Here is a 13685-nt window from a genome sequence, read left to right on the forward strand (position 1 = left end):
ATTGCAACTCAAACCATCAATTTTGCTATTCAATGATTCTACATGACTTGCCAACATAGCAACTATATCCATATTAAAAACATCGGTTCCTTGACCGATTTTGTCTTTATGACTTGCCACTAATAGTTATTCAATGTCATCTCATCAATAAGTTCTTGGGCTTCCTCAGGTGTCTTATTATTCAAAGTTTCGCTAGCTACTGCATCAGTCATTTGTCTAGTCGAGGGATTCAAATCATTGTAAAAGGTTTGAACTTCTAACCACAAAGGTAACTCATGATGAGGGCACCTTTTCGACATATCCTTAAATCTCTTCAATGCATCATACAATGTCTCCAACTCAGTTTGAGCAAAGGAAGAGATGTCGTTCCTCAACTTAGTTGTTTTAGCCAGTGGAAATTACTTCAACAAAAAATTTTCAATCATTTGTGCCCAAGTAATGATAGGACCCCGTGGAAGTGAATTGAACCACTATTTTTCCTTGCTCATCAAAGAGAATGGGAACAACCCTAAGTGTATGGCATCATTAGTAACGCCATTAATCTTGAATGTGTCGTAGATCTCTAGAAAGTTAGCCAAATGAGCATTCGGATCTTCATCTTCCAACCCATCAAATTGAACATATTACTGCACCATTAGAATTGTATTTGACTTGATCTCAAAATTATTTGCAGCAATTCTCGGTCTGACAATACTCGATTCAGCCCCAATTAGAGTAGGCTTAGCATAACCATACATAGTCCGAGGAGCAAGATGTTCAAGAGCTTGTTGTTTATTTTGATTATTGTCCATGTCCACAGTAATATCCTTTTTCTCTTGATCGTCTACTAAGATATGTTGATCTTCTCTTACTTCTCGAACTTCTCTCCAATTTTTGTAAGCAATTTTTTCGATCTCACTACCATAAACTGACGGTTCCAACGAGTTTCCTATAATCATAAACCAAAAGAATTTTTCAGAATCAAACAAACGAAAAATTAGAATGTAAAAATTAAATTAAAAACAAAATATTAAAATAAAAATAAAAATGGCTAAATTAATAGAAATAAAATTTTCCTAATATTTTAGTCCCCAAAAATGGCGCCAAAAACTTGATTGCAGTTGTACACTAACTAAAAATCTGACTAAGGCAAGTGCACTTATCAATTAATAGTATAACTACGGTGAACAAAGATATTATTCCCACGAGGACTAAAAGTACTAGTAATTATCGTTTTTCTATTATTTAACCGATAAAATTGAGTGATTGATTAAAAACTAAATTTAACTAACTTAATTAACTACGAGCATGAAAAAGAACAAAACATAAAAATAATTGAGTAAACAACCAAGAAGCGAAACAATACTGTAACAACCTGTTTTAACTGAAATCGAAATAGTGGTTTTGGGACCATAAATCTGACAAGTAAATTTTTATTTTATTATTATTTTAATGTCTATGGACTATTAGTAAGGTCGTATTAAAATTTTGTTAAGAAATTTTGATGTTTGCATGATTAATTCAGTGAAAATGACTAAATCGTAAGAAGTGTAAAAGTAAGGTTCCATTAGTTAAAAGAGTCAAATGGCTATGAAACTTTAAAGTATACGGACTTAGATGGTAATTAGAACATTTTAATAGTTAGTGGATATTCATGGCAAGGTTTTATTGAATTTTGAATGTTTTTAAAGGTTAAAATGATAATTAAGTAAATTAAGGTTAAATTAAATAAAACAAAAGTTTTCATCTTCTTCATTCATCAAAACTAACTAATTTTGGTCCATTAAAGGAGAGGAGGTTTCGGCTAAGCTTGCTTCTCTTGCATGGTATGATTTTGAATTATGTTTTTAATGATTTTATTTTGTTTTTGAGGTTGTTTTAGCTTAATCTAGCTAGCCCGGGGGTCAATTTGTAAAACTGTTAAAATTGAGGGTTATGCCATGAATGTTTTTGACTGAATCTTGATGTTAAATGGTAGATTATGAATCCTTGTTGATAAATGAACAAGTTTTGTAAAGTGATTTTTTATGAAATTTGCATTTAGGGATTAATTTGTAAAAATGGTAAAAATTCATGTTAAATTTATGAAATGATGGTTTATATGAGTTGATGTAAGTCCCTAATGAATTTTATTAGCTTGAATGGGGGATTAAAATGCTTAGAATTCAATTTATGAGCTTAAGGACTAAATTGTAAAAGAGTTAAAATGTTAGGGGCAAAATAGTAACTTATCATAAATATGAAATGTGGACTAAATTGAATACTAGAGGTATTAAATGGATTGAAATTTGTCTATTTAGATTAAGATAAACCACATATGGATTTAGATCGAGGCAAAGCAAAAGCTTCGGAATAGCTTGTTTTACTTCTAATCCCTAGTTATTGAGGTAAGTTCGTATGAATGATTATTGAATTAATGTTGTTAATTTGAACGTTTATTATGTTAGTTTAATGTAAATGGATCAATGTATAATTGTACCAAAGCCATGATGATTTGACGGATGTTGAGTCTCGGTTGAACCTTAGAAATTCGTAGGATACAAATGATATGTCATTAGGGATTTCATGTTTTGGGTTTTAGTCTTGAATGTCCTACCAATGGCTGAGGTCTTGCATTTGTTGCGAATACTCCACAGCTTGTGTGAGTAACATCTTGTATCTTACATTCTGACTCACAACTCGTGTGAGCAGACCCATTTCATAGCTTGTGTGAATAATGATGTAAAGGAAAGGTTACGATTATCTGTTTAAGCACACTTCGTGTGAGCTTTCTTGAGTATCCGATGATATTGTAGATGGTTCAACGGGAAAGAAAAGGGATTTAAATGGTAAGTTTCCAAGTGGAATTTTTCATATGCTCATGAAAAGAATGTATGAACCAAAGATGTATTTTTATGTGAAAATGATTTATCATATGGTTAATGCAAATGAGTTATGTATAAATGCACTAACTTGTGTATTGATGATGATGCTTAGGCTTGTGTCAAGCTTGTGGTTTGAGTTATATTATGTTTATACCTTTGATTATGTGAATGAAATGGTAAGTTATGTTTTATTTTCTAGAAACTTACAAAGCATTATTTGCTTACATAGTTTCTCTCCAATGTTTTATACATTAGTGGAAGCTTGATCAGTTTTGAAGCTCATCGGAGATCTATCATACTATCCAGCATAAATATCGGCAGTTTTTGAATGTTTTGGCTAATGTTATAATGGCATGTATAGGTTGAATTGTAATGTCATTTTGTTGAATGGTTAGTTGGTGAATTAGTTTGTATAAGTTATGGATGTTGTCTTGGTTTGGTACCATTTGATACCTTGTTTAATGGTGTCATTTTGGTTAACTTATGATGCATGTTTGGAATGACTTCTATTGTATATTTGAAATGGTAAGATTATGGTCAAGTTATGGTATGTTTCGTGATGGAATAGTAATGGTCAAGTTGTGGCATGTTTGGTAAGTTTTGAAACTAATAATTGATAAATGAAAACTGGTAAAATATGCATGTTTAGGTAAGTCTTGAAGATTGCATTTGAGTTGCCTTTGAATGGAATATTGGTTAGTTGAATTAGGACTTTGGAATGGCAAATGTTTGTATGTTTTGGATGTGGTATAGGAAATGGCTTGATTTTAGGCAAATTGTTCATGCATGAAATGGTATTTTTGCCAGTTACACGAGTGAGGACACAGGCTGGGACATGGCCGTGTGTCCTTAGTTCGAAGGTTACACCACTTGAGGCATGAGCGTGTGTCTCAGCCTTGTGAGGCACACAGCCTGGCCACACGGCCGTGTAACCCCTGTTTCCAGATTTTTGTAACTTTTTCTTAGACTTTCTAAATGTTTTAAATTTAGTCTTGAATTGTTTCTAAGGTATTTTTTTAGGGCCTCGAGGGCTCAATTTGGGGATGACATGTATGTGAATGATTAGTTTATAATATGTTTACGATAGTATATGAAATGTATGTTTAAATGTTTCGTTTGTACTGTAATACTCCGTAGCCCTAATCTGGAGATGGATACAGGTTAAGGGTGTTACAAATACCCTGGAAAAAATTCACATAGATTTCATCTGTCATTATCAATCTAAATCATGCAATTTCTTCGCTTAGTATCTTGATCAATTGTTTAAAAATATCAAACCAAGAATTAAGCACACATAATTGAGAACAAGATTTAAGTATTTATTGCGTAAAATAAAGAATCAAAAGACATAATTCATCACAGGGTTTATCTCTCCTAGGTATTTAGAAAATTAATTCATGCTTGAAAATAAAAACATCCAAAAGACAATATAACCGAAAGAAATAAAGAAACTCATGATAATCTCCTAAGAAATCAATTGGGAGTCTTCAATCTTGACAGAGATTTGCTTTAGAATCGGCTTCAATGGTGTTTTTTGAGTTGTTTTCTTGAATATTCTATGACGACTCACTCCTATATTCTTATTTTTTTCATATATAGGTTTTAGAATGCCCAAAAAACCTAAATTTCGTGTTTTTCTACTATTCGGAGTGCCAGTTCACGAAATCAACATGGCCTGCCACATGGCCATGTGGCTCACGCGGTTATGTGTCTAGGCTGTGTGGAATGGTCCAGCCTGTGTGGACCCTGTACCTTGTTTCAATTTTCTAGTTTTCACTCGCTTTCGCTATTTTTGCTTCCAGATGCTCTTTTTAGTATAAAAATATGAATTTAAGGGATTAGGAGCAAAAATTCACAATTTACATTGAATAATCATCCAAAAACGTATTAAGAATGGGATTAAAATATTTTACTTTTAGCCCTTATCACAAGGATAACAATGTTAATTGCGCTCACCAAGAGGACTTGGAGAGTGATTCTCAGCAAATTTTGCACCCTTTGCAAGTCTTTTCTATTTATTGCATCAAATGCAAGGACTACAGTGTGCTCCATGGTTGCTTTAGCTGGAAGCACAACCTTAAATCCTTGTATGCATACATATAAAATAACTAAATAAGTAATAAAAGTTTTCTAAATTGTTAGCATGGTTAAATTGATACTACTATTATATAGGTTTAGAAGTTTTCAATTAAGAAAATCTTAAAGAATTTAATCAAAAACAAAGAAAGTAAAAGAAAAGGAACATTTCAACGAACTTTTTTGTAGGAACTAGAATTTTTAACCAATTATTATATACTGAATATCTCCATGGAAAGTGAGAGAACACCTTACAAAGGTTTAAAAACACTTGTATTGAACCTAAGACTATTAATATAACCAAAGACATAAAATGCGCTCATATCATGCCAAACATATAATCTAAACTATTTAAAAAATGCGTACAAGCTATGAAGGATAATATGTATGTATGTATGTATGTATGTATGTATGTATGTATGTATGTATATCTACATCCACTTAAACTTTCCCTCTTCCAGGCCCCAACAACCACTAAATTGCCTCAATCATGAAAACCAATAATAGATTGATCACTATTTAAAATCTTACAGGTGTCATATTCTTATATGCATTTCTTAAAATTTTTACCTAAACTTTAGTCAGTGCCTTCAAAAGCATTCCAAGCATATGAAGGTCGACCATAAAGGATCTTCTTAATAGACAAAATGTATTCTATTTCTTAGGGAAAAACAATTAGGAATGAGTTTACCTCATTCTGTAGTTTCCCTTGGCAAAACCCTACTTTTAAAGTCGCTTGTTGGAGATATGAACTAAGAAAGAAAGTAAAGTGGAGAAGAAACGAGTTTGATAGCGATATAAAATTATCTGTTAATATTTTTCATTAATTTTCAACAAGAAAAAACATTACAATTTATAACAAGATTTCTTTCCTCGTACTCTACCAAAAACGTCTAATCTCCTAAAAAACTGAGAAAACATAACTTGTACACAAAGGTTAACATGACAAAATTAGCATTTAAACATATTTTCAAGGAGAAGTCAATCATCAATGCATCACTCACATGATAGTTTGCCAACCTTCTCATATTTTGACTGTGCGCCACATGACTCATGCTTGGACTGTTCGTTATGTTTGTTCGCCATTTGGATGGTTTGCCATTTATGTTGTTCGCCATATGTGTTCGCCAATGCATGGCTGGCTATCTAGCAACACTCCTCATTGGCTTCCATGCTGCGAACACCAATTTCATTCCTCAATTTATCGAACCTCACCTTTCTAAGAGGCTTGGTCAGAATATTTACTTGCTGAACTTCTGAACTGCAATGAACCAAAGTTACTTCCTTGCTTTTTTCAACTTCTTTCACAAAATGGTACTTGATCTTAAAATGTTTTGTCTTCCCATGGATATTAAGGATGAGTGTTCAACCGAATCAAGTGAAAAAATTTCGAGTTAATCGAGTTGACGAGTCCTACTTTATCATCTTAACTCAATTTGAATTTTTTCAAATTGAGTCAAGTGAAATGAAATTCGAGTTGAGTCTAATCGAGTGAAACTGTTCGAGTTAAATTAAAAAATTAAATATGTCAAATTAAAATCTTATTACAGTATAACTGATTTCATGTTAGAGGCATAAATTTGAAATCATATATATTTGAAAATTTTTTCAAAGAAAAAAAAAGATACCTTAGTATGATAAACTTGAACCATTAATTAACTTATTTAGGTTCCAAAATTATCATTTTAATTTTTTTTAACTTTCTTTATATATTCTTTATAATTTTTTTTAAAATTTGAAAATTTTAAAAAATATAAAATTTGAAATTTTATAAATATTTTCAATTTTAGAAATTATTTTAATTTTTTTGTTGAAAGAGACCAATTTGCTCATTTTCAAAATTGACAAGGATCAAAGGGATATTTACACCAATCTGTTATACGAATTGTAAAATTCAACTCAACTCGAAACTCGATTTTTTTCGAATAGAATCGAATTTTACTCACCCCTATTTAATAAGTTATTGGGTATAAATTATGTTATTACTACAAAATCATTGATTAACGCTACTTTATTAATAGAGTGAGAAAGGTTAGTTTAAGTAAATCATTGATTAAAGCTATTTACTAAAAAAAAGTTACGGATAATTTTGAAATTAGAAAATATAAATCTTTTTAAGTAAATATCTCAAAATTATTTTTATAAAAAAATGTCTATTATATAAATTATAAGCTTTTCTGAATAATAAATGATAATTTTTTTAAATATTATTATAAATCAATAATTTGGCCTTAAAATAATATTATGTTTAATTGATAACATATAAAAATATGTTTTATATTTATTTATTATTTTATTAGTCATATTTTATATTTGTTAACCATACTTTAGTCTTATTTTTAAATATACTTTTTTACAAAACATACGTAAATTTTTTTAAAATAATTTGTGTTCTTTTTTATATGAAAAGATAGGTTTAATATAAGATTTGGTACTTGAATTTGGTGTTTTTTCTTAATTTGGAATCTAAATTTTTTTGGTGTAATTTGGTACTTAAACTTGTCATCCATTACATAAAATACTCCAAAACGTTAACGATGTTAATTATTTTATGTGGTGGAACACATAACTAATGTATGGTTGACATATAGCATATGAAACCATCACAATTTCAGATGTGGAAAATACATAAAATTTTTAACTTGTAATAACCTTTTTGGGGAAATTCTTTACTAAAATTTAATCCCATTTTCTTTCAAAACTAAATCCTCAACCATACAACTACTAAATCATTCATCTTTTTCAGATTTCTTTGCAATCAAAGAAAGAAATCAATATCAAGTAAATTTTGCATTTTATCTTGAGTGGGTCTACTGATTTTTTTTATTTGAAAATCTTTTTTTCTTTTTTTATAAACTCTTTTTCTAATTTTTATTTATGATTTTTTTGTTAAACATTGAAGGAATAAATTGTGTTTTGCTATTGAAATATCAGGTTTTCAATATTTGAAACCTAAAATATGTTGTTATTTTAAACTGTGTTTTGTATTTGGGTTAGGTTTCTTTTATTTGATTTAAGGAATTTGATAATCGATTAAGAGTTCTTTTTAAGGGTTCAAAATAAGTATCTAACTTGGGAAATCAAGTTGAGAGATTTCGAAATTGAGTTCAGGCTCTGATAGGTTCTCCTTGATATGGTTCAGAGTTATAATATGATTTGAAACTCATTTTGATTTTGAATAATTAAATTTTTTATAGCACATCTTTAAGGAACCTGCTTTTCTAAGAGTGAACTAAGTGAATTGAGATTATTGACTATGATTGTAGATAGGTTAGGGAACAAAGTTTTTTTTTATTTGATTTTTTTCTAATTTTTATTTTTATTTTGTTAATTTGCTATTCAAATATTAGCTTTTCAATATATATTTTTTAGTAGACTAAAAGAGGAAGCTAAAGAGGATTAGGCTCCATGCAGCCTATCACAGGAGATCCTTGTACTATCCAAGCAAAGGATATGCTTCAACACGTTTAGTGAGTTCTCCAACCAACTGAAGCTGATCAGATTATCATACAAAAGTCTTGGTAGAAAATCAACAACCAAATTTTAAATCATATTTTGTGTTTGGGTTAGGTTTTTTATTTGGTTTAGGGAATTTGAAAATCAATAGTTATGCCATTATTGTTAGGACTGCAAATATCACATGGAATTGGTATTTTGAAACAAAAAAAGGTAACGTTTTAACCAAATTACTTATTTGGAGTTTGGGCTGTTGCGATTTTGTTTTTGAGTCAATATCGAGGGCAGAGTAAATATAAATATATTCATGTGGTGAGGACATATTGTGATACTACTTATAATTCCAGAATTTAATTTACATCTTTGGATACTACTGCTTATAATGTGGTTATCAGGCTACTTTGTGAGAAAGGGGATACGGATATGGGTCATAAATTGATGATAGAGATTGGCTTGATTGATCTTTATCCTGATATGAGGACTTATTTTGCAATGGTCAAGGGGTTCTGTAATGCTGGTAGATTGGAGGAGGCTTGTGAGTTGTTCCAGGCTATGAAGGGGCAAGGGTTTTCTCCAAATGTTGTGGCTTATTTCATGCTTCTTGAGGGTATTTGTAAGCACATGAGTACGAGAAAGGAATTAGAATTATTAGGGGAGATGGACAAAGCAGGTAGGAATTGTAGTCCGAATGTAATCATATATACATTTGTGATTAAAAGCTTTTGTGAGAAGGGTCAAACAATAAAGGCATTGAGAATTTTGAATAGAATGGAAGCTTGCCAGTGTGTTCCTAACTGTATAATCGTTATTACTTTGATCATGGGTCTTTGCGTCGAGGGGCATGTAAAAGAAGCATGTAAGTTGATCGATAGAGTTACCGGACGTGGTGTTTCCAATAGTGATTGCTACAGTTCTCTTGTATTGGCTTTGATTAGGATTAATAGACTCAATGAGGTAGAGAAGCTCTTTAGGAAAATGTTAGTAAGTGGGGCTAAACCTAGTGCCATTGCTTGTAGTACCATGATTAGGGAGATTTGTCGTGAGGGACAAGTGCTAGATAGTTTTTGCTTATACAATGAAATCGAGCGAATGCAATACTTTTCATCCATCGACACTGAGATCTATTCTATTCTTTTGGTTGGCTTGTGTCAACAAAACCATTCGGTTGAAGCTACAAAGCTTGCTAGGTTAATGCTTAGAAAAAGGGTTCGCTTGGAAGCTCCGTATGATGAAATCATTATGGAAGCCAATGTCCTAACCACATTATAACCATGTTAAAAATTCCCATGAATTAACAATAAACCGATTATGTTTTAAACTAATAAAAATTATCTCGATTTCGAAGCATTATTCATTTCGGTTGTGCATAATAGTTAATTTGATTATGTTATTCTTAAGTTATTGTTTTATTATGCCACTACTATTAAATTATGGTTTGAATTGTTTGATTAAAAATTAAATTGATTAAAAATATATTGTTCTCCCTTCATATCTCAAGCTAAATATTATTGATTATGTTTGAAACTGAAAACACAATGAACAAGTTTCGAAATATCAAATGATGAAATATAACATCAAATGAAATTGAAAACAAATGAGACCATATGCATTAGAATCAAAAGTTTCAAATAGTTGCAAACATTCGGAATTTCAAATGACAAAATATAACATCAAATGAAATTGGAAACAAATTTCCATCGTTTATAGCAAAAAAATTCGAAAATATTTGCAAACATTCCTAAATAGTTCTAATATTCATAATAGTCTATTTTCATAGCCAACATCCAGGTTTTAATAGGCAACAACTAACTACATTGAGTAATTAAATCTTAATAGGCAAAGTTTCCAAATATTGCTATTTTTAAATTTTGGCATTTGTGATTCTGCTATCTTTTGTACCTATTGTTGCATCAATGTTAATTTCCTTCCTTTTGCTAGTTTTCTTTCTCTTGGGTAAAGAGATTAATATTTCACCTTGAAACTCAAGCTTCATAAAAAACAAACATAACATCAGTAAAATTAAACTTATACAATAAACCATAAATAAAACTTAAAAGGCAAATCACTTACATTCAAAATTTGAAGCCCATTCTATCATATGTATATAAACCAATCCCTTGCAAGATTTGTTTTTCCTTTCTCCCAAGTCGACCAAAATTTGGCGTGAAAGTTGAAGTTGGTATTGATGGACCACCAATTGTAGGGGTCGAATGTGCTTTTGAAAAATTGGAATAAACAGTAAAAATTCCTTGACCCTATAATAAATCATAAAGTTATTCATTTTATGTAAAAATTCATAATATTTATAATAAAAAGTTTACCTCGACTATTGGTTGTGATGGTGGAGTTGTAATAGTAGGTGCTCTTGTATCAAGATTTACTACATCTCTTGATCTAAGTTGGTAGAAAATTTCATTTTCCTACAAAAGTATAACAAATGTAAGTTAAATATCTTAAAATTAAAAATATTGTAATATTAATACATGAATGGTTACCTGATTTGAAGTGCCACTAGTAGGGACTGAGTTGTCTGTGATAAGGGTTGGACCATTACTGATAGGTACCGAAGTGCTCTGCAATAATAACGACCACATAAATTTATATAGATGCATGCACGATAAAATTGAATAAGAAAAATAAATCAAGAAATTCTCACACAACTTTTTGCATTGTTTCCGATCTTGAAACACTTTTGGCATCGCATTTTCCTTCCCCTCCTTAATAATTGAGTGCCATAACTTGATTCACCTGCCTCCTTCACTCTGCATCTCTTGGGTCTTCCAGGCATTTTTCCTGGGATAGGTGGATCAATTGGTCCCATGTTTGTTTTTATCTAGAATTTTTCACTTGGTAGAGGAGGTAATACACATTTATGTAGTTTTTTTTATATAAATCTATACTATATCCAGCAAAGACATAATTTGCAATATCTTTTTGCTTCCACAATATGACAGCAATGGAATGAGGGCATGGGATACTAGTGAGATTCCAAGCCCTACAAGTGAATTTTCATTTAACAAGGTCAACCACATAAACATCATTTCCATAGACCACTTCAAATCCTTCAGGTCCATTCCATCTTACATGAAAAAAAAGCACTAAGTTTTTTTTATTTCTCTCTAATTTCCCACATATATTAGGTCAAAAAAGACTATCCATTTAGCACATTTAGCACATTTAGTCATATTATTCACTATCCTACCCATTACATACTATTTGACTTGCTCAAATAATGAAATGATGGCCATAAATCTAGCCCCTACTATGCCTGAATTAAAGGCTTTAGAAAAGTTCTTATCCACTACATTAGACTGACATCTAGTTTGGAAGAATGCTCGACAATAATGTTTCATTTTAGAACTTTGAAGACTTACCATGGCTTCATGCTTGATTGCACCTACCTTCTATATATTGTTTTCATATTCAGCCTCAGTTGTTGATTTATAGCAAGCCCAGAATGCATGGTGTAAGTCACCAACAGTGTGCTCCTTCTTCCAATTAGCATAACAATGCCTTGCACAAAATTGATGCTCCACTCTTAGCAACATGTATGCAATCTCTTATTCCAAACCCTTACAAAATAGACACATCAAACTTAATAGCATAAATATGGTTTAATTTGTATGAAAAACCAACTAAATAAAAATTAAAGAAAAGATACAAACCTTTTGCATATCACTATTATGGTGAATCCATCACCATTACCCAACTACAGATCCGATCGCAAATTTTCAAGGAACCACCACCATGTTTCCCTATTATCTATCTCAACAACAGCCCATGCAATAGGGTATATTTGATCATTCCCATATCTGCCCACAGCTAATAAAATCTCACCTTTATAAAACCCTTTTAAGAAACATTCATCTAAATATATAATAGGCCTACAAAATTACTTAAACCCATTTTTCAAAGCTGTAAAGCAAACATACATTCTCTTAAAATTTGGGGTGTGATTAATAGTAGGTCGTTCAACCATTAGCTCTATATTGGCAGTTGGGTCTTTCTTTCTTAAAGCAAAAACGTAATCATAAAAATGACTAAACTCAAACTTCACTCTACCTTTAATTTGTTCTGAGTCTCATGCCCTAGCTCTATCACATACACTTATTTGCAAGTCTACCTTCAACTCCTCTTTTACAAGTCTTTGCATCTGAAGTAGCTTTAATTGAGGTAACATTCTCAACTTACTAAGAAAATGCCTTCTAACAAACTTGTAGTTGGCTCGACTATTTTGAAATGTCACAGAACATTGGTGCTAATTCACAAGTCTTAATCTTGAAAAATCCATCAATACTATCCTTAGTAGTATATATAAGAAAAGGACAACCAACAAATTTACCCTTAGCTCTAGTCCTAAACTTTTCGTTCCTAATGCACGTAATATCGACTCTCTTAGCTATAGCATAAGCTACTAAAGCATTCTTGAATTAATTCTTATTAGTAAAACTCATTCCAAGTTGGAATCTAGTTATTGTGGCCGATGTATCAAATAAGACACTTCTCCCTTTCTTATAAGCTAACTCACTATTGATAACACTCTAGAATAACGTATTTTTATGTATTAATTATGTATTTATTCTAAGTATGATCCTGCTAATTTGAGCTATTTATGATCTTTTATCTCATAGGGACTAAATTTAAGGCAAAAGCAAAATTAAGGGCCAAAAGCGTGAATTTAAAGATAAAATGGGCCAATGTGTGACACAAGGAAAAGTTGTTGCCAAAAGTGCAAGCATAAAGGAAACAAGGATTGAAATGCAAAAAGAAGAGATTTTATTCTATCAGACTCTATTTTAATTAGGACAATTAATATTAAGATAATTATTAAGGATTATTTAATTTTAGGATTTTGTTTTATTTTTAAATGTGTTTATCTTTTGAGAGTTTAAGTAGGATTAGATTATCTCCCCTAACACAATAAATAAGGGGTGAAGTGACTCAAAAGACATCTATCTTTTTCTGTAAACACTCTCCCCCCAAAAGTCTAGACTTTTGTTCTTCTCATATTTCCTTTCAATAAAATCTCCATTTTTATTTTATTTATTTTCTTTTCCACCACAACCATGAGCCACTAAACCCATCTAGCCGAAGGTTGTCGATATTCCCCAAAAAGGGTTCTTGAGTCTTAGAGTCCGTACTTAGCCTCCTCACCGAGTATTCATCATTTCTCCGCACTACGGGGTTGCCGCTTCCATCCATGTCCCTTAAGAAGTAAGCTTTTCAACATATGCAAAGGTGGCCGCTTTGTATGTTTTGGGAAGGTTGCACAGTCGGTTCGTTACCTTACTGCGTCAGAGCTTAGCGAGC

At 31.2% G+C, this 13685-nt stretch overlaps 1 protein-coding gene and 1 non-coding gene across 2 annotated transcripts; both read left to right on the top strand.

Annotated features, from left to right (window-relative positions):
* Positions 1 to 270: 270 nt before the first annotated feature.
* LOC121214976 (small nucleolar RNA R71) lies at positions 271 to 377 on the top strand. Its single transcript, XR_005910711.1, has one exon. It is a non-coding gene; the product is annotated as a small nucleolar RNA R71 (small nucleolar RNA).
* Positions 378 to 8484: 8107 nt separating this feature from the next.
* On the top strand, positions 8485 to 9644 carry LOC107907906 (pentatricopeptide repeat-containing protein At5g47360). Its single transcript, XM_016835209.2, has one exon. It carries the CDS (start codon positions 8799 to 8801, stop codon positions 9642 to 9644), a length of 846 nt encoding a protein of 281 aa, XP_016690698.2. The 5' UTR covers positions 8485 to 8798.
* The last annotated feature ends 4041 nt before the right edge of the window (positions 9645 to 13685 follow it).

The sequence above is a fragment of the Gossypium hirsutum genome, chromosome D02 (genome assembly GCF_007990345.1).
Source record: "Gossypium hirsutum isolate 1008001.06 chromosome D02, Gossypium_hirsutum_v2.1, whole genome shotgun sequence".
Lineage (NCBI taxonomy): Eukaryota > Viridiplantae > Streptophyta > Magnoliopsida > Malvales > Malvaceae > Gossypium > Gossypium hirsutum.

Coding starts and splice junctions, on each gene's coding strand:
- LOC107907906 (XM_016835209.2), top strand. CDS start 8,799: ATGGGTCATAAATTGATGATAGAGATTGGCTTGATTGATCTTTATCCT.